Raw genomic sequence first — 25895 nt, 5'->3', positions numbered from 1 at the left:
GAAGATAGCCAAGGTGACTAGCTCAAAACCAGCATGAGCGTGGCAGATCCTGCGATAAAACCTACAGCAATGATTTATCGCGGTTGATTAAGCTTTCCTTTCTCTGCTAGTAGAGTAGCGCTTATGGAAAGAAAGTTTGTTTGGTCTTTAGTGTGGTCTTATGCCGTGCAAAGAAACGGTCTGAAAGTTCATTTGTACGTCAGTCTGGACATTCTACTAGAAGTGCTGATAATTGCATGATTTTATATACCACTTTGAGGACGATTGTCATAGCTGCCCTCTTCAGAAGCCATGCATCAGTGTTTTGGGACGTGCTTGTTCCATGCTTATGTAGGGTCATGTTTTGCTCACACTGTTGCATTCTTTAAGAAGCAGTGGACATAAAATGCTCGTTTTGCCCTAATACTTGGCTTTCTTCTATGTTCATTATAAGTGGAAAACTTATTTCCACATTCTTTTTGGAAAGATCTTATCCTCTATCTTTGTATAAATAGACACAAGTAGTGATAAGTCATGAGCAGTTAGATCAGTCATTATCTACCTTTCTCTAGAAATCTGAGTTTCTGCAGCTTTCACAATGGGCCTACTACCTGGCTGCCTTGAGGAAAACACAATTACATTTGGCATGCATTTTTCAGGTGGAAAAATTAATCAAAATAAAACAATCTCAATGCAAAAAATAGCTCCTTCTCAAGTATACTTTGACATGTCATTTGTGCTGAAAAGTGCTTTAATTGTTTTGTACGAAATAAAAAAACCTCGTGAGTGGCACAAGTTAAGGTGTCTGCTGGTGTGCAGACTGTTGTAGTTCCTTCCTTAGCGTAAGCACCAAGAATGGTCCTTCGTACAATTTCCAGAACTGTAGATTTTACTTTTTATAAGATGCCATGTTCAATATAACTCAGATAATTTGACACCTTATGGAGTTAAATTTTTCGGATGAAGCGGCTGTATGTGGGCACATGAAGCTGTCTGTGAATTCAGTGGTAGTTCACATACATTCTTGGGAGCTGGAATGTTGGCACTCGCTGCTGTTGTAGAAAGTCCATTTAATTCAGTATCCTGTCCTCACCACTGAAAAACACAGCGTGGGTCAAAGGAAGGAGCAGGAACTCTAGAATAGCAATTATGGGATAATCTGTCTTCTTTACGTGTCTCATCTTGATCTAAGAGGTCCTTGAGCCTAATAAGACAATCTTTTAAGCTTTGAAACATGCGGTTTAATATCATTAGATATTTGTATTATTACATGTATGCTGATATGAAAACTACCCTTAGTTAGAGTTCCCTTTTTGGTTTTGTAAAGCTGTTTACTTCAGAGGTTCCTGTAAACAATGACTTCATAGTTTGTTTACGTGCATTGTAAAAATACACTTTCTTTCAATTCTCCCGGGAGTTAAAGGTGGGGAAAACTGTCTTGTTCTTATGTTAGAAGACCAGAGAAAGATGCTTGCACTCTGTAATTTATTTTTTTTTTAAGATTATTCGGTGTGTTATATATTTTGTGATGCTTGCATGGCTTTGTGGCCCATCTTCTCAAAATCTGAATTTACTTCCCTAAGTTGACATGTTGCATTAGACCATCACATCAAGCAGCTCTATTTAGGTTCCAATTTCTTACCTTTAATTGATATGCATAACTTAGGGCAATAACAATAGTATATATAGGAGTACCACATCATGAGTGGGTTCAGACTAGCTCACATAGAGCATCTCTATTTTTTTGTGCTGAAAAAATCTGAGTTTAGGAAGAAGTGCCTCTTCTAGAGGCCCTATTCCAGTCTGTGGATCATTTTGGCCCCCCCCCTTTTTTTTTTTTAAGCTTTGCTGTATAAGAAAACCAAGATTGCTCAACATTTCCTATAAGATGATCACTGTTTGCAGTGGCTTAGACTATTACCAAACTTAACTAATCAATGATTTTTGGATATTAATTGCAGTAAAAATGGTCATAGCTTTCACAAGGGTGGGGTGGCTGGAAGAGTCATTAGATTTTACATTTAAATCTTACACTGCAAAAATTTTGTTGAAAACCCCATGAGCCTTCTGTTCTCTGGAAAAGGACTTTGAGGTGGAGGTTTGATGGTTTTCTTGACGTAGAGAACCAAGTCAAACTGACTTCTAAGCCTTTGAAAACTGAATTTGTTGGTGTGGTGGCTAAACCCTCTGTGTTTTCGGTCTACAAGTCTCCGAATCCAAGGGCCGGGCAGCACTTTCCCCAGCCTTGCTTGTTCCGTGTGTCACTGTGGCGCTGGGCATCAGGACAGAAGCCAAGGAGGTTGTCTCTGCTACGTGCCCAGCGCTGTGCCTGCCGAGCGCCCTGGCCGCTGGGGAAGGGAGCAGCCCGGATGGGGCAGAGACCGGGGCGGGAGCGCATAGGTTAGGACATTGTGACAGGGACATCGGGCTCGCCGGCTGCTCTGTAGGTGGGCTGGGGAGCACACACCGAGCAGTGAAATGCCAGCCCTGAATAGCTGGAGTTCTTTCGTCCTGTGTGGCGACAGACGCAGGAATCCTGTGGGAGAAAAACCAGTCTGCGATTATATCCTGAACGAATATGTCATAATGCGTAGTTAATAAAGCATGGAGAAACAGCTGATATTTTTATATGTTTGACTGCAGCACTTACCACAATCACTAGTGCAGTTTTTGAGTGTTGCACTGTGTGGATCGTATCCTGCATCCCAGCCTGCACACCGTCGTTCTTCTATGAGAAGCATGATTAGAGCCATTTCCTTTTTGGTTTGAGACCCAAAGTCTACTGTCCCGTAGATTGAATCATCCCCAAAATCCAGGGACGTTGCAGGGTGTTATGGAATAGTGTTCACAGAAGGAAACTGGAGCGATGTGCTAAATGAAATAACTTGATTTGGGTAAGATAGTTGTGCTCTGTGGTGGCTGGGAAGGGGTGCTCTCAGCAGTGCGTGTCGAGAAAGAGATAATGAGCGGGTGGCTGGGGTCAGTGTCCTTCTTCTCTCCTGCAGCCAGGGAATCACAGAATCACAGAATCGCACAGGTTGGAAAAGACCTTTAAGATCATCGAGTCCAACCGTAAACCTAACACTGCCAAGCCCACCACTACACCATGGCCCTAAGCAGCTTTCTCCAGGCATTGTGCTGTGCAAGGAGAAGATGACTACAAAATGCTGTGTGGTTAAACACAGCAGGTACAGAAGGAAGAACAAAAGGGCTTTTCCTTTTTCCCTCTGGCCAGGTTCCAGATGACTCTTAAGATGAATAATGGTTTGTTGTGTTGGGTGAGCAACAGCTCCTGTGTACTTCTCAGGAGCTTCAGTTCTAGTTTCTATTCTTCTATAGCCAGTGAATCGAGGGAGGGACGGGAGCGTACAGTCTGTGCTTTTGATGGTGCCTAGACTTTCACTGGAGCAGATCAAAGGTGTCAATAGCAATGGGACTGCGAGCTGTCCTCTCCCCCTGCTGTCCTGGCTTCTCAGTCTTGCACACACCGCAGCTCGCTTTCACCTCCATGCCATCACCAGGAGCTAATGATGTTTTTACCAAGAGAAGGGTTGATGAAAATGTCCCCTTCGCCTGCTTCTGATGCAAAATTTTACTCTGTCCCCATAAATCCTGTGGATTTATATCTGTATCAGCACTGCTGGTGGATTTTGTTTCTACATTTTTGCATGTTCTGTTCCATATTTATGGTTTAAGAAGTTGCATGTTGTAGTTCTTGTAGTGATGCGGTCGAACCCGCCTCTGATGGCCGGGTGTTTGAGACTAACTGGTGCGGTGTACCACGTTTGTGGGTACACCTCCTTTTGCCTTTATTTCTTCCATCCTGCCTTGGGCGCCTCTGGGCGTGAAGAGCGGTCACTGACTTTTCTTCCAAAACGTATTAACAAGACTAGTGTATCATCTAGTAAGCTTGTTGACCTCTATAGGCAATTGCAAAGTAAAGACAATTTAATCAGCAACCCAGGTGGTGAGTATCACATGTAAACTTACCATCAACTTCCCCAAACTACTCCTTTCATCCAGAATCCTTCTCCAAGTTAATTTGGGGAGGACGTTTGTGATTCAGCTCTCGCCAGTTATGCTGCTCTTGGAATTCAGCGTTAATAGGAGCAACTATAGAGTTCTGGTTTTGATGAGAGAAAAACCTTGGGATTTATTGAACTAAATTATCTTTTTTTCACTTTGATGTGACATAACTGAAAGTGAAGGCCTGACTCTTGAAAGAAGCCTAAAATGTTAGAATATTCTGAAAAAGGTTTAGCCATGCTTACATCTTTATTAATTTTTCTTCCACTGCTAGCATTGATAGGAGACCTAGCCAAGAGCTGCCATCTATGTTTTTTTGGGGTTTGGGGGGTTTTTTGGGGTTCCCCCCCCATCCACTTCAAAGGAATATTTTGGAAGCAGCTTGTTCATGTTTATAAAGAGATTTGAAAATTTACAGTGCTCTACAGAGCTACTGCTTCCCTCAAGAAGTCTGTGAAGTGCACTGCCACATTCTCTCTCCTGCTCATTCGCCCTTTTTAAATACGTTTCCAGAGAAGAAGGATTAAAAAAAGAAAAAAGCGTATGTAATGAGTTCACTGAAAGTTATCTCAGTGGTTAGTGTGACTGTGTGGATTGTCGGGCATCTCGGCGGTGTAATACTTGAGCAGAAGGGTCACCGTGACCGCCGCTCATCATGCTCTGCTGTTTGACTCACCATTTACTTATTTTGCACGTCAGGTTTCTTTTTTAAACTGCATACGATAAAAACTTGAAATAGCAGACATTTTGTGGAGAAAACACAACTAAAACATCGTATATGGAATTCCTACAGAATATGAGGACTGACAAATCTTAACGAGCAGCTAAAATATCACTAAGCAGGTCGATGCTTTCTGTGAAGTGTTTTAAAATGTATTTTTATGAATAAAAAAATGTAGCAGTTACTTCAAAATAAATCGGTTATTAAGAAGCAATAAAATGTTTGATGTGGATATCCAGAAGGAGATTTCAAGGCAGAAAGACTGCTAGCTCAGGCATTTTTATTCTACCGTTCCTGAATAGATCAGTAAAACACAAATCCATACGCATTTGAAGAGGTCTGTCTATGTGGAACCCGTTGCTGGATTGGGGTAATAAAGCCGACTAACGCACTGGTGATAAAAATGTTTGCTTTGAAATACACAACATGATTTTCTTCATGAAACAAGCATCAAATATTATAGGAGTTTGCCATTGTGTTAAAATAAATTAGTGGGAACAAACAACACTTTTTTTTTAATTGCCTAATTTGATCTTAGTGAAAATCAATTCCAGTTAGTGGATTTACACCATGTAAAGTCCGTGTGTAGGAAATCACACTGACTAGATCTAGAGTGTCCATGGTTTGATGGGGGGGGGGGGGTAGTTTTTTGTTTTAATTTGGTTTTTTTTCCCCACAAACTACTTTGAAGCTAATATCCCTCTTTGGTACTGAAATAGTTCAATGCTCCAGGAAAAAAAAAGAAACCTACCGGGATTTGTGATGTACATGTTTTGAAAAGATTTTCCTTTCTGCATCCAATATTTTGAAGATTCTTGTTTTGTGTATTTATCACAGAGTGGTAAATTATCGAATATTTCATACGATAGCAGTCATTTGCAAGAGCTGAAATCAAGTGTTAGTTTCTACTATTGTTTCTTTGGTCTTGTGCTTCTCATGACTTCCTGAAAATTATCTTTGTGAGTTACGTTTTGCCAAAGAGGTGAATTTGATTGCTGGTTTCATACCACTTCTCAGACTCACAACGCATCATGCAGTTAGCTAGAGATGACAGGTCTTGCAAATGCTCAACGCAGGGTAAGGTCTGGTGAATAATTGTCTAATCAAATAGACTCAAAAAAAAATAAATCAATAACGCCTTGTGAAGAGCTGCAATAGCATGTGCTCCTAAGAGAGAGGAGCTGATATCTGTGCTTTCATTTTTATTACCAGCCATATCCTTTCCTCCACTTACTCGCAGATACAGAATAATTTTTCTTCACGAAGTCATTGCAGTTTTTCTTTAGCCCATTTATAGTTACAGGTTTACCTCTGTATGGGTTTGAATTGCTGGCTACGCACTTGAAATCTGTCTTTTAAATCTTTTGATGCTACTGCTTCATAGGCTACTTAAGTTACTAAATATAAACTTAGCAGTGGTCTGCTGACATAATAAGACTAATGAGAGATGATGGAAAAATGCAGGCAGCTGTAGGAGTAGCTGGGTAGTTTGAGTGGGGAATGTTAGCACTCTTCATGGAAAGAAGGAGCAGTATTTTCATGTACATGAAGTGCCTTTAATGGCACTTTAAAGACCGCTTTGAAAATCCAAAGAGAGAATAGTTTCCTGCAGTTTTAGGTAGGCTGCAGTTCAAATATCCACTATTCATCCTACAAGTACTGTTGAAATATTTTTTTATTAATTCCAGCTGCGGTACTAAGAATTTGAAGGGTGAGAGCTGGGGAACGCAGTGTTGGTGTTTGAACAGAATGTGACAAATGGGTTAGACGAAGCAATGGCTCATTAGCGCTTTTCAGCAGTCTCTTACAGTGGAAGAGGAAACAGATGAATATGATGGAAAGAACGGCGTCCTAGTTCTCCTCAACTAGGTGTTGGGATAATGCTGTGTTTGAGTATGATTTAGTTACAGAAGGGCCCCCCTTTGCTTCTTGAGGAAAAGCAGAAACCCGTGTTAGAGGAAATATAATATATTTTGTTTCATCTGCTTGGTGTAAACACTGAGGAAAAAAAACCTGTCTCCAAGGAAAATTAACATCAGAAGCTCCATTTTCTCACCTTCGGTTTTCCCAGCCAATAGGTCAGTGACAGTATTTCAAATCAAGTTTAATACATGGGAGAAGCAGGTCTGTAGGAACAATTCTGCCATATCCCGGTTAGCTTGGGTTCGAAAAGGCAGGAACGTATGCAGAAAATTCAGGCTTCAGGACCAAATCCTTTGATGCCAGAGTGTGAACCCTGGCCATGGCTGAGCAAATACCATGTAAGCAATCCCTCTGAGTGCAGAAGTATTTGTAACATGTCACTCGTGCACTTGGGGAGTAGGGGGAGAGAGAGGGGAGCGGGGCTTGCTGAGGTAGCGTTGTTTCTCTAATTAAGCACTTCATAAGGTCTTGGAAAAGATTACCGTCATGTTTCCATGGTGTAGGCAGTTGCTGGCTTATTCTTTTGAGGGCACTGAGGGTGCGAGGGTGGTGATTTGTACCACTCGAAACTATTTAGAATCTGGTCCCTTCTCTTGTTTTTTCTTGGCTTGTTTTATATACGAACATGAAAGAACTAACATACTAGTTCAGACCAGAGGTCCAGAGAGCCCAGTCCTGGCAGCGGTCAGCAACATATGCTGGGGGAGATAAGAAACAGGCACTCCTTTTTCTGGCACATCCTCCCAGTTCCTGGCATTTTTTAGTGATTTAGAGACTTCCTGGTGGCACTGGTCAGGTCTCCAGAAAGGATGTAAAGCTCTACGGCTGGAGTCCATCCCTGGGCTCCTTCCAGACAGGCTTGTGCTTGTGAGTCACAAATAAAAAGAAGTACTTTCTTGTGTATACAAAAAAGAATTTATCTTACAGAACATAGTACATGAAATATTATAAATAAAAATAAATAGTTCTGTTCCGTGTGTGCAAGGGCTTTGAGTATTTAGTTCACTTCTTCGGTCTCCTTAGAAACACACAGTGAGGCAAATTATTCCTAGTGTGACAGTAATTTTTCATGTATGTGTTTCGTATTTCTCACAGCTTCTCTACTATGCTTTTTAAATAAAAGTCCTTAAAAGTATCTATGTTAAGTGTACCTCCTAATTTGGTCTAGCATTAATGTTCTAAGAAAATTTAAATATTTTTACCCCCTTGGACACAGTTCATCCGCCAGTGTTCAGGGCCTTGTAGGTTGCTCCCTACAGGGAGCAGTTCTTTAGTAGGTTTTAAAGAATACCTGCAACCTCCTGTTTTCCAGAATACCAGAGAAATGAAGCAACAGGAGCTGGCTCCCGTCTGTCTCGGCCAGGGATCTGTGCAGCTCTCCCCATTTCCATCTCCTGACCATCTTCCAGGTTCAAGCTACTAGTGTTTTCCCGGCCCCTTGGGTTGTCTGTTTGTCTGCCTGTCCCTGTAATGCTGCTGGGCTGCATTTGCCCTGCTCCCCTTCTGCCGCCCTTCCCTTACTGCACTATCGTGGCTCCTGTGTTTGAGTTTCTGTTCCAGCCAGTCCCTTCCGTGCCCGAAAGGGCTTAACTGCTGCTCACTGTTTCCTGAATGAAGGACGTTTCTTACACCCACCAGCCTCGGGGAGGTTTCGTTCAGTCCGCCAGCGTGACAAATATTATCTTGATCTGAGGTAATACAGGGAGTGTCTCACAGGGTACTTGTGTTCACGTGTGTATGGACTAAGTCTCTGAAAAAGATTGATCCTAAAATGAGATTAATTGGACAAAGGAAACCGTATCATGGCGAGAGCTGGGCTGGTCCCGGCTGGCTGAGAGGGGACCCAAGAGTGGTCTGGAAGTGCCTGGAGGGGGGAGAGGAAGGCGGTGGGTCCAAACTCTCCTGGGGAGCGGCAGGTGGTAAGGCAGGGGACGCCGGCCACAGCTTTGGGTCCCGGGAGCTTTGGGATGGACGTTGGGAAGAGCTTTTTCAGCAGAGGGTGGTGCAGCGTGGGAAGAGGCTGCCGGGGGGCTGGGGGAGTCTCCAGCCTTGGGGGTCTGCAAGAGTCAGCTCAATAAAACCGCAGATAACCTAGTCTGGTTTTGTCAGCAGTACTGCTCTGGGCAGAAGGTCGAACTATGCAATCCCCAGAGGTCCCTTCCAGCCATCCTCTCTGTGAATCTGTACCTGGCTGAATAATGATGATAACTTCATAAAGCTTGATAAAAAAAAAAAAAAAAATTAATCTGTGATTCTTCTGCAAGTAATTGTCTACTGCTGGCACACATGCACGGAGACGCGGTATTTCTAGTCAGCAGGACTGGAGGGCAGCACGTGCAGCCTACACAGCCTTTCTGCTTCTCGGTGGGAGCGTGAACGGGACTTCCCCAGCGGCTCTTTCTCATCAGTGACCGGTATGATGAGTCAGAGCTTGTCTTGTTTAAACCGAACTACCTGCCAGTTGTTCCGTAACCCATGCTTAAATAAAGGGAAAATGAAACTACTTTCTCCCTGTGCTGTTTTCTATGTGCTGTAGAGTAATGATGTAGTTAGAAGTAGCAAATCCACTTGTTTGCAATCCCCAGGCAGGTAGTAAGAAATGGACTGTATTTCTGAAATTGGAAGCAGATAAACTTTGCAGACATGGATTTATTCTTAGGTAGGCACAGTCATTTTAGGCCAGAGACTTAGTGATACAGAACAGATTGATACCATGACTGGCACTGACCTAAATAGAGCTGTGCTGTTGAGTTTCTGTCCTCCAGCAGCTGAGCTGGTGCTGCTAAGGCAAAAGGGTCTCAAGTAATGACTGGGGTCTGTATGTCTTTGGTGGCGATAGCTATTTGAGCTGTGCATATTAACCTCTCTAGAAAGTCTTAACTACTGGCAAGTAGTCTTCCTTTTCTTACGCATGTATAAAACACCGAGCTTTTATTTAGGGAAGACCAAAATTTTCAGAAGGTAGCTTGGATTTTTTTGTAGGTTTTGCAGGAAAAGTAGAAAATTACACAGTTCCATCATGCGTGCTTCTGAACTGATATCACTGTGAATCTGTTATGAATTAGCTGCAGAATTGATGGCTTCCAGAGTGGCTGCTTACTCAATGTGAATATCATTCACGGTGCGCTTTTTTTTTTTCACTGAAAACTTTACCAGTTGTTGCTATTTACCAAGCAGGAACTGGAGCCTTCGTTGAGCACCATGCCGTTGGCTGAGCAGCTGGAGAGGATGCAAACTGGGTGGCTGAATTCCTGAAACCCATTTCTGGGCAGGCTCTGTGCTCGGTGTTTTGCAGACGCTATGGGCCGCATCTATGGGAATTCGCCCAAATAAGAAGAAACAGTCCCCAACTTTGGTTCTTTTTCTTTGGTTCTTCATGTCTTCTCTTTGTGCGTGTTCTGTGCTGTGCCCCTCGGTCTCTGTCCTTATCACAACAGAGTCTCACTTTATGAGAATACGATACTGCTGAAGCACAGAGGTGTAGGGCAGGCAGCCTCTGCCTTATCCACCTTTTGTCCCTCTTTGAAGGCAGGGCTGATCGCATGTGCTGCCTGAAAGGTTACTGTTGGCTGTTTATGACTATGGTAAGATCCATTGTGAATCACAAAGATAAGTAAAATTAAATGGGAAAAATATTGAGAAGGATTTGGATTGAAGATTCTTTAAAATGTGGTGGTACTTAAAGCTTTAAAATGAGTATCAGTATTACAAAGCGCGAGTGCTTTTTGTTGGTTTTGCATATTTTGCAATAAGCTTTATTTTCATTACCGGAGAACATTTTTACATAAGCATCTGAATCTATTTTTCTTTATTCAGCAAGTTTTCAGCATAAGTTTCCATTTGTATTACCGTTCTTCTTATTAGTTTCCTCATTTGTACTGTGTTTTTCAAACTTGATTGAATTCTGTATTATTTAGTCTCTGTGGGCGTGGGTCTGATCCCTCAGACTTTCTGCTAACCAGCTCCCGTTGACTTTGGTGGGAACTCTCTCTAGAGAAGACTTGCAGAAACCAGCCATATAATTGAATCCATCTACTCCCTCATGAAAAACTCCTGTCCAATGCTCAGTCATTATGAAAACTTTGCAAAACAAATTGAGTAAGAGAAGAAACAGAGCTGAAAGAGACCACCCAAAGTACTAGAACCAAAATAAGCATTATCCCTCTCCTTTTCCTTTATTCCAGAACTTGTGTCCATACTCCCACATCTAGGAAGAGGAAAAAAGACCACAGTTGTTAATAATTGCCAGAGATCTTCTATAATAACTATTTTTTTAAAAAATTGTCAAAAAGAGATGTTTGTGGAAAAACTTCTCTGTAGCAGCCATCCCCATGCAAAGAAAGGCAAAGGGCTCTCCTTTTTGTGGTGTTGATCAACAGTAATTTGGTCTTAATCTGTTCTAACAAAGCAGTCGCACTGCAGTAGACCTTGCTGTTGTCAATGTTAGATTGTTCCCACATCTTCTGTCCAACATCTGCTTGGTGTGTGAAGCCAAAGTTTCCCCTTTTTCTGTAGGCATTCAGAGACATTTACTTCATAAGCTGATGTCAAGATGAATGACAGGAAATTAAAGTTGAATTATTTAGCTTTGGAGAAGTGTACAGAACAATACATTCCTGGAGAATGCCCAGTTGGAGAAACTAGAGTAAACGAAAGTAACTGCAGGTGGTCTAATCTGTCCTCCGTGTACTTGGCACGACTTCCCGTTCGCAGAGAAGGCAAAGATGCCAGCTCTGAGCGGCAAACGTCGCAGCTTGGTCCGGTGTCTATTGTGCAGTTTTTTGATGCAGATTAACAGGACTTAGATAACATAGTGACTGCATGGCTTTGATTACAATGGGAGTTTGTCAGAGAAGTCTTTAAAACAGCTGGGAGGAAGTTTTGGCAAGAACGCTGTCACACAAACATGGTTTTTAAATAGTTGTAAGTTGTCAGTGATTTATCTCTATGGGTTCTGTTCAACAGCAAGCATGCATGCTCAGTGGCTCTTTCCCAGGGAACTGAGGGAAAACATGGTTGGCTTTCCAGGCACAAAACTGAAACAGTGAGAGAGTACTGAAAGATCATAAACCACTGGTTCCCGGTGGTTTTGACAAGCAGTTAAGCTACCCTCACCATTTATTGTGGTCACGCACTACCATCAAACCTTGGGCACTGTTGACAATAGCTCTGTGGAAGAGCTTCAGGCCACCTTCCATCAGTTTGAGGAGCACAGTTAAACCAAAGCACCTGAGGGCTTGGTATCACAGGAAGAATGGCAGGGACAAGTAGGGGTAAATGCAGGCTACCATTTATTTAGTAAATATTATTCCAAGTGTAGTCAGCATCCAGTGCATCAGAACAGGGGTGCGGCCACGAAGAGCTGGGAACGTCCCCTAATCCAAGTAGGAGAAGAGAAAGTACCAGTCTCCATCTCTTTTTTTTTTTTTCCTTTAGGAGTCAAGGTCAGCAGTCTTCAATTCTTTTTTACTGGTGAATGCTAGTCCTTGGTCATACCCAGCTTAGAAGGGGCACTATAAGGAATACTGAGAAACTGTAGAATCTGAAACAATTTGATTTTTTCAGGAAAATTCCTTTCTAATGCCTGCAAAGCTGCTAATTGCTTAACTCATCTCACAGGAAAACGTACAGTCATAATGTGTTAGGGAAGGATGGGGAGAGCAGATGAAAAAATGTTGAACCAAGTTCAACTGGTGGGTGAGCCAACTAGGGAAGCCACCCCGCTGGACCTGTTGTTTGTGGACAGAGAAGGACTTGGGGATGATGTGGCGGTTGGAGGCCGTCTTGGGCATAGCGATCACAAAATGATAAGAGTTCTTGATTCTTGGAGAAGTAAGGAGGGGGGTCAGCAAAACGGTCACCTGGGACTCCTGGAGGGCAGACTTTGGCCTGTTTAGGAGACTGGTTGACAGAGTCCCTTGGGAGGCAGTCCTGAAGGGCAAAGGAGTCCGGGAAGGCTGGGTGTTCTTCAAGAAGGAAACCTTAAAGGTCCAGGAGCAGGCCATCCCCATGTGCTGAAAGAAGAGCTGGCAGGGAAGAAGGACGGCCTGGCTGAACAGAAAACTTTGGCTGGAACTCAGGAAAAAAAGCAGAGTTTATGACCTTTGGAAGAAGGGGCAGGCAACTCAGGAGGACTACAAAGATGTCATGAGGTTATGCAGGGAGAAAATTAGAAGGGCCAAAGCCCAACTAGAACTTAATCTGGCTACTTCTGTAAAAGACAATTAAAAATGTTTCTATAAATACATTAGCAACAAAAGGAGGGCTAAGGAGAATCTCATTCCGTTATTGGACGTGGGGGGAAACATAGTGACAAAGGCTGAGGAAAAGGCTGAGGTACATAATGCCTTCTTTGCCTCAGTCTTTAATAGTAAGAGCAGTTGTTCTCTGGATGCTTCATTCTGCTCCCCGTCCCTGTCTTCCAGCTCAGGGGGCTCTGCTTAGTGGATGAGGGGAAGGCTGTGGGTGTTGTCTACCTAGACTTTAGTAAAGCCTTTGACACTGTTTCCCACAGCATTCTCCTGGAGAAACTGGCTGCTCATGGCTGGGATGAGCATACTCTTTGCTGGGTGAAAAACCATCTGGATGGCTGAGCCCAAAGAGTGGTGGTGAATGGAGTTTACTCCATTTGGCGGCCGGTCACAAGCGGTGTCCCCAGGGCTCTGTGTTGGGGCCAGTCCTGTTTAATATCTTTATCAATGATCTGGACGAAGGGATCGAGTGCACCCTCAGTCAGTTTGCAGATGACACCAAGTTGTGCGGGAGTTGATCTGCTGGAGGGGAGGAAGGCTCTGCAGAGGGACCTGGACAGGCTGGATCGATGGGCTGGGGCCAATTGTATGGGGTTCAACAAGGCCAAGTACCGGGTCCTGCACTTGGGCCACAACAACCCCATGCAAGGCTACAGGCTTGGGGAAGAGCAGCTGGAAAGTGCCCGGTGGAAAAGGACCTGGGGGTGCTGGTCGACAGCCGGCTGAATATGAGCCAGCAGTGTGCCCAGGTGGCCAAGAAGGCCAACGGCATCCTGGCTTTTATCAGGAATAGTGTGGCCAGCAGGAGCAGGGCAGTGACCGTGCCCCTGCACTGGGCACTGGTGAGGCCGCACCTCGAATGCTGTGTTCAGTGTTGGGCCCCTCACCACAAGAGAGACATGGAGGGGCTGGAGCGTGTCCAGAGAAGGGCAACGGAGCTGGGGAAGGTCTGGAGCACAAGGCTGATGGGGAGCGGCTGAGGGACCTGGGGTTGTTCAGCCTGGAGAAGAGGAGGCTGAGGGGAGACCTCCTCGCTCTCTACAGCTGCCTGACAGGAGGGTGTAGAGAGGTGGGGTCGGTCTCTTCTCCCAGGTAACAAGTGATAGGATGAGAGGAAATGGCCTCAAGTTGCACCAGGGGAGGTTTAGACTGGATATTAGGAAAAATTTCTTCACCGAAAGGGTTGTCAAGCACTGGAACAGGCTGCCCAGGGCAGTGGTGGAGTCACCATCCCTGGAGGAGTTCAAAAACCATGTAGACGTGGCACTTCGGGACATGGTTTAGTGGTGGGCTTGGCAGTGCTAGGTTAATGGTTGGACCTGATGATCTTAAAGGTATTTTCCAACCTAAACGATTCTATGATTCTAAGTTTTAGCTGAATAGTTTGCAGGCACATTGTGTGTGCTATTAAATAGGATTACTGCTGCTGAGCACAGTGGCCAGGGAGGTGATGTTTGGAGCAAAGCCTCTTTAGAGGTGCCTGTTTCTTCTTAACCTCAAGCCTCTCCTAGCTCAGCTGTTGCTGCAGTGCGCTGTGTTTTATGGTGGGAACGTATTCTGTGTCTGCTGCTGCTGAGACCAATGTTTTTGACAGCATCAGTACAGTCTTCCTGAGAGGTCTTGGCTCTCCCCCAGCTGACTGCATGCCCATACAAGTGGAACCACGCAGATCCTTGCTGTTCTCCTGCCTGGCTCTGTACAGAACCTACTCTTCGTCTCTGGGGAAATGGGGCAGGGACTGGCCTGCGGAGGTAATAAATGTGACTTGGAACGGAGTGCGAAGGAAGTTTAACTTAACTTTTGCCAGACTGTAGCTTGATTTATGTGCGAGGCTTAATTTAACTGTTGCCAGACCTTTTCACTTTCCATTTCTTTTCACTATTGTCGTGGGAAAACAGCCTTCACCACAAAGCTAGAAGTATCTTCTTCCTATGTGATGAAGAGGGTCAGTCTCTATGGATTTCTGAGACTTCTTTTGTCTAAACGCCAACGTACGGTGCTCTCGGGTAGACCTGTATCCAGTTGCTCCTTTTGATTCTTTAAGTTTCTGAAAGTGTGATGTAAGTGGTAAGTATTCTCTACTAACTGAATATAGATAGCAGTTAATTATTAGTAGTAGGTAACAGTGAATATGGGTGAATTATTATCTATACTTATGATGTCCTTCTCCTTTTAATATATGCAGTTTCCAGAATGCCCAGAATGTCAACTGTGTGTGCGTGTATTTGTAGTTCATCTTGTTTTGAAGTTTTGTGGACTACTTTCCTCCTTGAAAAATTAAAATATAGCATGGTGGTGTTCTGTGAAAGACAATTTCTGGAATATACTGGAGGATTAGTTTACACCGATCTAGCTACATTTATATAGTTTTTGCATTAATTCATTCCTATCTTCAAAGAGAAAAGATTTGCCTGGTGAACATTTAGTGCAAATACCCTCTTGTTTATATATTTTATGAAATGGGAAAAAGAAATTCTGAGTTGTATCCAGTTTGACAGAAATCTGGAAGTTAGTAACTCACAGAAATGCTGTGTACTTGGGCATGCCTTGCTGAGTGCAGGAGACCTCCTGCATCTGTTGGATACCAAAAGGTCCTTTTGACAGCTTTATGAGGAACGCCAGGGAGACGGGCAGGCAATGGCTCACGTGGAAATAGTCATCATCATTCACCCCTCCAAACCTTCTCAGATAACTCGCTTGAACAACAGATGCCAGAAATTATTGGAAAGCCAATAATGTAAATAATTTAGATGTTTCTAAGAAGCCCTAATTTCTAGATGAGTTTTTACCTCCCGTATGATACTGTGCAAGGTGTTTTGTGAATATCTGTGATGAATAATATATATATTCAAAGACGGCAAATATTTACTCCATTCAAACTTCGGGAACTTATTTCACATTTGTCAAATAGACGTTGCAACAGAATATATATAGAAGTAATCTTAAGCTGTGAATTCTAGTTTTTTGTAATTTTAAGGGGGTTTTTTTTAGTTGCAATACTGTTGTATCAATTCCTTTAAACAAATTTATCAGTAAGTTAAAAAATGTTTATATTTCATAATTTTATTCTCTTTCTAGACTATTTATTGTTGAAAAACTCTGGGGAATGGAAAACATGCATGAATATTCACCTTTTTTATATTATGCAAATAATGTCAAGTGTAGAAACACTTGTGACTCTCTTGTGATTACACTCTATGAAAAAATGAGAGTGCTGGTTGCAGATTCCCCACCTTCACATAATTCTTTCTACAGCTTTGAACTAAAATATTTTTCAGGAAAATGTATTTTTTACAAAGAAAACCGTAAGATACTCTTTGTATTTTTAAAATAGTTTCGGTGCAGAAGTATGAGGACTACTCTCTTTTTTCTTCCCGTGCTTCGTCCTCAGAAAGCGGCACAAGTGCTCGGGAGAAGGGCCACGGGTGAGCTAGGCACAAAAGGGTTCCTGGGCACGCAGGCAGCCCGTTCCCTCCACCCACATTAGCAGCACTTTATGAAAAAGTACAGTTACAGGATGGCAAAATCATTTTAGAGATGATACCGCTGTGCTGCTACTACAGGAAGTTTTGTTTTCTAAGTGTCTTTTTTTTAAGAGTCTTCCGAGAAATGATCTTAGTGTCATTTGTGTATTCCCTTCTTCAGTAGCATCGATGCTACTGGGGGTCTGTGTTCTTCTGCTGGTTAATGCAGAAGTACTGGCGCACCCATAAAATTAGCAAAAGTAAAGGTAAGCTTGTGTTTTTGTCTGGCCAGTGATTAAGGACATATTTTTATTTATATAGAGGGCTTTCCTGGTTCTGAATTATTTTTTGAGGACAAGCAGTCACCCAGTGATAGGCAAAGCTCTTAAATAGGGACTAAAAATCCCATACTCTGTAGGGGAAAAGCAATTGGAGCGAGTTTACATTAGTTTTCAACATGAAGTGAATTTTCGCGAACATTTGGCTGCTCCATTCACTGCTGTGTTCCTTCGCCATAGTGGTGACTTATTTATAAAGCATCAGCTGCTATACTTTGGGGTAAAAGAGACAGAGAATGTGGTTGATAAAAAGTTGGTATTGTTGGAGACCTGGAAAGCAACATGAGAAAATAGACTACTTCAGGTATAATAGTCCCTGAAATGGAAAATAGGGTACAGAATGCAGACGATTAAACAGAGCCTTTGAGGGGGGAAAAGAAAAAATCTGCTCTCCAGGCGGGAGAGGGTTTGCTGTGCTTCCCACCGCAGCCCTGGCCCTGCTGAAAGGGGCTGCCTTCCCCCCTGGAAAGCATTTCAGTCTGAGTTTTTCTCTCAGAGCTTTCACCTGTATTTCCAGATGAAATAAATTACTTGCATAATCTCAAGAATACTGTTGGTTTTTTTAAGAACAGCATATCATTATGGACTCTTGGGTTTCCAAATCTGGGACAGGAAAAATTCCATGTGAATTCCCACATGCCATTTTTCAATATAATTTGGCAATGTTAACATTTTATGAGTTAATGCCTTGCAAAAGCATTGGAAAAGTAAGAAAAATAATGACTGGAAGTAAATAATTTTAGACCTTCCCTCTAATCATCGGTTCTCGTGGAACACTGTAGATTTCTTACTATACGTATAATTTTATATGTCTGTGTTTATGTTTATAAACAGATATATGTTTATATGTTTCTTACTATATAATTTTTCAGTGTGATACTGATAGAAACCATACGTGGTGATTAAACATGCTTTTTACTGTTTCCCAGCAATGCTGTTCTTTTCAACCTGTTCAAAAATTGCGTTTTCTGTGATGTCTCTTGTTCTGTGGAGTAGGTTGAACTGTTTCAAGGAGACAAAAAATAAACGTGGGTGACATCAGTCTGAGGCAGCTCACTATGTGCACAGCAAAGAGGGCTGTCAGCATCCCTGTGTGCCAAAAACCCAAACAGATTAACGTAACCATTAACATAACGCGGCAGATCCAGGAGGATCTATAATGTCCAGGGCCGTTCGCTTCTGTCAGTCAGGGCTTGTAATGAGCAGTGCTTTGTGTGAGTCCATTCTCATTTATTAAAAGGCTTTTTTTTCTTGAATATCCACTTACCACTCTTCTGTTTGCTCATTTAATTGCATGGACTCTGAAGTGAATTAGAGGAGAAGTTGTTTCAATGTTAAAAGATTAGTGACATGGCAATGTCCCTAAACAATTGCAAAAATGAATGCAGCAGGACTGCATTAATATTTTTGTGTCTGAAATGTATAAACACAACGGCCATGGTATGTTATACAGAAATATATTTTATGTTTTGTTGTCTGTGGCAGGTGGTATAGAAGGTGCTTCTATAGTTAACTTCGACTGACTTTTGCAAGGGCGTAGTCAAACCCAAAGAATCATAGAATTGTTTAAGTTGGAAAAGACCTTTAAGATCATCAAGTCCAACCGTTAATGTAGCACTGCCAAGCCCACCACTACACCACGTCCCTGAGCACCTCATCCACCTCATGATAAATACCTCCAGGGATGGGGACTCCACCACCTCTCTGGGCAGCCCTTTCCAATGCTGGACAACCCTTTCGGTGAAGTAAAATTTCCTAATATCCAGTCTAAACCTCCCCTGGCGCAACTTGAGGCCATTTCCTCTCGTCCTATCGCTTGTTACCTGGGAGAAGAGACCGACCCCACCTCTCTACACCCTCCTGTCAGGCAGCTGTAGAGAGCGAGGAGGTCTCCCCTCAGCCTCCTCTTCTCCAGGCTGAACAACCCCAGGTCCCTCAGCCGCTCCCCATCAGCCTTGTGCTCCAGACCCTTCCCCAGCTCCGGTGCCCTTCTCTGGACACGCTCCAGCCCCTCCATGTCTCTCTTGTGGTGAGGGGCCCAACACTGAACACAGCATTCGAGGTGCGGCCTCACCAGTGCCCAGTGCAGGGGCACGGTCACTGCCCTGCTCCTGCTGGCCACGCTATTCCTGATACAAGCCAGGATGCTGTTGGCCTTCTTGGCCACCTGGGCACACTGCTGGCTCATATTCAGCCGGCTGTCGACCAGCACCCCCAGGTCCTTTTCCACCGGGCACTTTCCAGCCGCTCTTCCCCAAGCCTGTAGCCTTGCATGGGGTTGTGTGGCCCAAGAAATTGTCACTTTCTCTTAAAAAAGCTCTTTATAAATGCTGATAGTTTGGGAATGTATCTGACAAGTAGTGTGTACTTTACCCTATATAATTCCCTCCCTGATTTTTTTTGGTGGTCTGAGATAGTGAACAGCTTTCCTTTTCCCTTTATTGAAAATACAGGAATCTTTCATGCAGTAGGATTTAGCAAGATAAGGTGTGACGTGGGGGATCGCTGGCAGGAAATCACATGCCGGGATTATCCATCATCATAATAGTTGCTGGAAGTGACTGAAAAAGGAAATAGTAGGAAAAGTTACAAAAATTCAGTGAATTCCAATGTCAGAAATGATAAATTTAAGAACAGGAATCAGAGTTAGGTTTGGCTTCTTGGAGGATATATCAGAGAGCTTTGAAGACGGAGAGGTTGGGCTCTCTTCGTAGGTGTTGACCTTCAGAGAGGAAGTCAGCTCAGCTAGTTTGCTGTGGCATTTTGAGGGAAAATCTTGTTTTTCTTCCACTTCTGGATTTGTTGCAATGTTCTGTCGTACATTTTTTTCCATGTAGTTTATGATGCTGCCTTTTTTGTAGAGACAACATTCTTCTGTTTTCTCGAAAGCCAGCTCTCCTTGTGCATGAGCGTATTTAGATATGTCCATTAAGATGAGAATCCGATTAAGGTACGTGCCGTTACGTCAGTTTATAGGGCTTCAAATCTTGAAGTTATGACTATGCTTAGGATTTAAACAAAAAATGGATAATATTATGCCACGCAAAACTAGATTAGATTTCTTTGATATATAACGGTTTAAGAAGGTTGCAAAGTTTGAATTATTTGTTATTATGTTCTTTGAGATAAAATGGTCTAATAGGTGTCCCTAAGGGACTTTAAGTAAGCTTTTAAAATTAGTTTGCAGCCGTAAGCAAACAAACAAACAGATTTAGCTGCAAATGGTGAGGACGTTTGTTCTGTTCTCGCCAGCCTGTATTTTCGCACAGCACGTGCTCGTAACCCGCGTGCGACAAAATGCTTGGGTGCTGTGCTGCCAGTGCAAACTGCCGGCTGGCCGGCTGTCCTGCAAAGCCGTGTTCGAAGAGACCCGGCTTACTTGGAGGGCTGAAAGCTAATAAATCAAAAGCGTTACATTGTCTGCTGGGAGTGAATTTGTCACTTTTCATTTCCATGAGACTGTGCAGAAGGAGTGGTATTTAACAGTTCTTTTATCTTTGCTCAGTATTTTCTTTGGCAGGTTTTTTTCCAAGTGGAAAATTAAATTATCCAAGTGGATAATTAAACTGATTGTACAGATGAAAAGAACTGGGATATATACCGGAAAAAAGGCAATGGCTGATTGAAATGGATAGATGATGTGTTCTGAAAGTTTAGCTAAGAGAGTCTAAGACAAAATATATAGCACCATTAAGTCAGTATCGATGTTTTATATGAAGTAGCCTTAGCAGGTTGTTTTCAGGTCCACCCTCCTGCATGCTTCTGGTCTCAGCATCACGTACAAAGTGTATGACTGAAAGCATTTCGGATTTACATTTAGTTGAATTTGGTGCTTCCTGGTAGGATAAAAAAACCCAAGCACACAAAATACAGCTTCTTGCTATAAAGCCAGTCTCTGCTGGTGTATGAATAGGAATTGGAAGGCTGCTCTGAACTGAAGTCTACAGCGGTGCAACAGCGTTCCAACCTTTTCAATAAAAGGAATTTGGTGTTCCTAAGAAAATATAAACAACCGGCTTATACGGTTTGTACGCAGTGAGAAATCAATTCAAATATTACAAATGATAAAGCTGTACTTTTCACAGATGGTGGAAAGCACTACATCACCACATTTTGCGTAGTTCAGAGGCAGTGCTGTCACGATGTGCTTTGCCGGTTTGAGGTGGGAGTGAGGAGCTACATGTCTGAGACGCAAATAAAACACAATATGTATAAAAGGGAATTATTTTAGTGTAAACACAGACATGAAACCCATATTTTTGTTTTCAGATTTAACAAATCAAGTAGAGACAATTGGACTGAAGCTGCAGAAAGTAACAGCCGAGATGGACCACTACAAAAAGCTGTTAATGTAAGATTTCTGTTTGCTTGATTGTTTTGCCACTGCGCATGAAGCTAGAACAGACCACTCTTTTTCAGAGAGCACTGCTTGTCGGGATGATTTGAGAAGGTTATGACCAACAGAGAAAATATTTTATCTTCATATTAATCGGCCTGTATTTCTAACCCCCTGAGTGAGCCTGGCCGTCAGTGGCAGCAGGGCTTTCTTGGCCAGCTGTGTTTAATGCTACAGCAAAGAGGAGGGTGAAGTCAGCTCAGTCCGACACTTCGTTTAACACACAACTGTAGGGTAAATTTTGTGAAATCCACGTAACTTCTGGACTAAAAATGTATGTGGAAAGTAGTATTTCACATCATAGGTTTGAGATGGAGGGAAGGGTGCAATACAGCTAATCAGAAACTTTAGTATTTAATCAGTGACTATGATTTCTTTTTTTATCCCCCTGCCATGTAAATTTGCTGTGACTTTTCCCCATGTAATTCCCCCCATTCCACCAGTAATGCTATTGCGGTTTGAAATTTTACTGTGTTTCAAGTAAGAGTATGCAAAACCTAAATCAAGAGAGCAAAAATGGAACGTCATCAACTACTTGTCGGAGCTAACTGAAGCACGATGACTGAAAAGAGAGCGCTCACACGGAGTGAATATCTCGGCTTGCTCCGTCTCCAGCCCACCCGAAAGGAGCGGTGCCCGCAGCAGTGCCTGCCAGCCCCGGCAAGGGGAGAGCAGAAATAAGTCCTCGATCAACACTTGAGGAAATACGAAAAAAGATGCGCCTCTTGTTAAATGTTGCTGTGCTGCTGCGTACTGTTCTCCGGGGTTAATGTTTTAACGGCCAAGCAAGGGCCGTGCAGCAGAGTTGCCATGTTGCCCGTGCCCCGAGGCTGCCACCCGTTGACTTTCGTGGGGGCTGTATTGGGCACCCAAAATTGGGTCAGGCGACCCAAATTGGGCCGCCCCGTGTCCAGGGTCCCGTCCAGACACAGCGGTGCTCAGTGGGACCTGTGTTGTCACCTCTAAAAGCTGTGGGGTCTGGGATCTGAATGCTTCCCTGTATTTAAAATCCTCGTTGCTTGCATATAGCGTAGCAAATCATTCAGAAACAGCAGCACTTTATAATTGACTTTATAACACTTTATAATCCACTACTGAAAATAAAAATTACTGTTTCAAATATTAAGCTCAAGAGTAATGAAGTAGTACTGCCAATCTCGAGACCAGCTGTCGTTGGTCTTTTTGTGTGGTTTTCTGAAATTTAAACAAGGATTCATTCTTTTGTGATGTGTACTTTCCGGTTTCAGTTCCTATATTCAGAGGGTCTGATCATAATGAAGTTGCAAATATTTGGAATGCTTAGCAACAAAGTATTTTAATAATAATACAAGTATTGAGTATGAAAAAAAGATTTCATGAACACAGTTAAATAAACAGTAAAGGGTTTCCAAATGTAATATTAAAAATTCAGTGTAGTATGGGTACAATTTAATAAAACAACATATTCTATATCTGTTTAAATGTAAATATGAAGCTTAACCATGGTTATTAATTGGTGAAATGATGACATAATGACAAGAAACGTGTAATGTTTCCAGCCCTCTTACCTACTAAATTGTTATTTGTTCTTTTTTATTCATATCTTACTTGAAACTTTCTTCAGTGTTGCAAGATTTCACTTCCGTGTTCGCAGCATTAAACTTGTTGTGATCCTAGGTTAAGCTGAGATTACACTGGAAGTGTAACTTCCAATTGCTTAAAAATGTTAGCTAGAACTAACAGAACTTTTTGTTGTCTGCCTTTTAACTAAAATAGAAAATGCAAGTCAGATAATATGTCAAGAAACCTGATGTTCAGGTTACTGCATGAGTAAAGGCTACCCTTTCTTTGGACAAATATACATTTTTTTAATGTTTTCTTAGGGTGAAATCAACAGAACTTGATGTCTGTCAAAATGAACTGAAAAAAATGAAATACGAAAATGGAATTTCTGAGTCAAGGTAAATGCTGAAATTATGTGTCATAACATAACATAGATTTCTGAGCAGTGAGAGCAAAAAATTTATTTTATGGTTTTAATGCAGCTTTTATACAATATTTTTTTTCTGGTTTTAGTTTCTGGTTTTGTGTTCACATCACTAGATTTAACTTCATAAAGAAGATATAGCTTTTTGTCTGATATTTTATTTTCCAGGTACAAATAATTTCTGTCTATTTAGTATCTGTCCGTAAATAAGAATCTAGTAACTATGATGCTGATACTTTTTTATTTCATCTGTAGACTTACGAAAGAGCTCAAGGAAAAGGAAGAATCCCTTCTAATTTGCCAAAAAGTCTGCAAACATTTACAGGAAGAGGTGGCAGAGAGAGAAAGGAAAGAAGAAGATCTAAAAAGAAGAACCGGTCGATCAGAAAGTGAGCTGGAAGCTCTTAAAGCTCTTCTTAGACAAGCAGAGGAAGAGGTGGTGATGTTGAAACAAGAAAGGTAATCGGCGCTGAGTCCCCGCGGGCAATCTCCTGTGGCCGTACGTTCAGCCGAGATTGGCTTTTTGGAAATCTCTTTAAAATAAAACGCTCCTCCTCTGCCAGCTCCTCAACCTCTCCAGCTGCTACCGAAAGGACAGGTAGATTCTGTAAAGCCCCCGAGGTGGTTTGTGCCGGTCGGGGTGCGAGGGGAGAGGCAGCAGAACGAGGAGTGTGGCTATGGCACTGGGCAGACTGGGGGAGACCGGCTGGTCCCAGCTGCGTGTTCTGAAGTCGCTGCCTTGCCTGTGTGCTCAGGACAGTCCTGCCCTGCCACTGCCCTCTCTCATCTCCTGCTTCGAGGGCAAAACTCTGAAAGCCTTGGCAGCCCTGAGCTCATAGCCTGAAATCTTGGAATTCATTGGGTGGATTTTTTTGAATCGTCACACTATAGACAAAACTTCAATGAAAAAGAGAAAAAGAAAAAAGCCTATTAAAAAAAAAGGAGGGGGGAGAAAAAAGTCCTTGCTTTGCAGTCCAGGGCTTCAGCTCAAGCTTAATCAAAACACCCATTTATTGCAGTTGTTATATAGCTGCTATTTGTTATGTGAGGGTCGTAGGGCTAAAGCCCTGGAGAATTTAAATTCTTGTAACTTAAGTTATTAGCGACTTGCAAACCGTCACAGTGCTATAAATATTGCAATATGCCAGGTCATTGGATATGGTCCAGTATTTGGTGAAGTATTTGGTGAAGTGTATGGACAACTTCCCGCGAGCAAATTTGCAGTTATTGATAAATTAGCTTGTCTTTCATTGGCAAAATAGAAAGTGCTGTCCCTTACTTAAGACATGGCAGCACGTTATTGGTTTGATTTGTGTACAATGGGAAATGCATTCAGAGAAGCGGCTTTTGGAGAAGACACGCGTTTTTTGAGTGATGTACACCAAGAGGCATTAAGCTATTTTCACATTTAAAGGGTTTGAATATTCCCTGTACTTTAGTACTTGCATGAAAAGATATTACATGTTAATTTAAGAATATTTCCCTTCTACTTAAACCCCAGATACGTGAGCTGTTCCAGGTGGTACATTGCTAATAATCTAAGTTACAAGAATTTAAACTCTCCAGGGCTTTTGCTCTACAAGCCTCACATAACAAACAGTAACTCCAACAATAGAAAGCACTCGGTGGTTTTAATTCAAAACCTGTTACAATTTTTAATTAATGATAGTAATATTCCAAGTTCATTAAATACAACAATTTCTGTTTTGAATATTATAACAGTTTTTCCGTGTTCTTCAAAATTTAACTTGAGAAATATTAAAAATATTTGAGGTTTAAGTAAGTGTGTGTGGAAGAAAGATCAACTATAGTATTTTCTTTAAAACATAAAATTCATAAAGCATGTGCTGGCATTATGCAAATGCTAAGCAGTGATTACTGCTGTGCCTCCGGGCTCCAGGCAGGATTGCTGGGCTTATTGCACAGAATACTAACCAAAGAGGAAAAGACGAGCCTTTGCCACAAAGGACTTAATTGCAAGAAAATGGCATAGCACCAATCTGGGCAGAGCACGTGTTTACATACGAGTTTTTGTGGTTTCTAGGGAGTTAATGCTGATTTCTCATCAGAACAGAACAGAGCAGCTGCAGGAAACATTAAGACAGAAGATGCGGAATGAAGATAACTGGAGGGAGAAGGTAATACTGGATGTGCAGTTGGCACCCTTTCGATTTCTTCTTTATTTTTTTCAGTTGTAGTCAGCTGTCACGAGTGAGTACAGTAAGCCAGATACCTATCTCCTCGAGTGCAAACATGTCAATAGTATTCTTTGTACAGGAGGTTTTAATGGGTGATCTGTCTACACGGGCTGGAACTGAACGCAGAAGGTATTTAGTATGAGCGTTTACAGACTTGGCAGATGGTTTGATCCAGACTTCCCAGGCTTCGGGGTATTTGCAAAGTGCCTGTGTTAGGAGGGCAGTCCCCTGAAAGCCTGGGTGTGAGGAGCAGGACTGAGCCCACTGAACCTCTGATCTTCCAAGCTCTGTGCTTTCCCCATGTGCTCTGCAGGAGCAGGAAAAGCCCGGTCTCACGGGCCGTTGTCCTACACGAGCTCCAAGGAGGTGAACACGCAGAGCCCACCCTGTTCTGTGTGCAGCAGTCCAGGTTATAGACCCTGAACCACAGTTCTGCACGGCGCAGCGCATCAGTGCCTGGGTTTGTTTCCTGACACCTTTGACAGAGAAGCATAGGAAAGCATATATTTAATATTGAAGTAGTTTCCCAGTAAAAACAAGGTTGTGCACTGTTGACAAGATGGAGAGAACACAGAGCCTTCCTGCTCACAGGTTAGGTGAACTGAAACTGAAGATCGCTGTTTGTAAAACAAA

General features: G+C 42.6%; 1 protein-coding gene across 3 annotated transcripts in view; it reads left to right on the top strand.

Annotated features, from left to right (window-relative positions):
* Window positions 1-25895, top strand: part of LEKR1 (leucine, glutamate and lysine rich 1) — a 67894-nt gene that overhangs the window by 31220 nt on the left and 10779 nt on the right. For all 3 annotated transcript variants that reach the window (XR_012043531.1, XM_072868562.1, XM_072868563.1), the window contains 4 exons: window positions 20972-21053; window positions 22961-23038; window positions 23320-23523; window positions 25109-25202. Coding sequence is in view for 2 of the 3 variants with exons in the window: in XM_072868562.1 (XP_072724663.1) it covers window positions 20972-21053; window positions 22961-23038; window positions 23320-23523; window positions 25109-25202 (458 nt within the window). In the remaining variant the exon portion in view is untranslated. The remainder of the gene's footprint in view (window positions 1-20971; window positions 21054-22960; window positions 23039-23319; window positions 23524-25108; window positions 25203-25895) is intronic.

The sequence above is a fragment of the Ciconia boyciana genome, chromosome 7 (assembly GCF_034638445.1).
Source record: "Ciconia boyciana chromosome 7, ASM3463844v1, whole genome shotgun sequence".
In the NCBI taxonomy this organism is placed as follows: domain Eukaryota; kingdom Metazoa; phylum Chordata; class Aves; order Ciconiiformes; family Ciconiidae; genus Ciconia; species Ciconia boyciana.
Note: the sequence above shows the minus strand (reverse complement) of the source record. Positions and strands in the feature narration are given on the sequence as shown.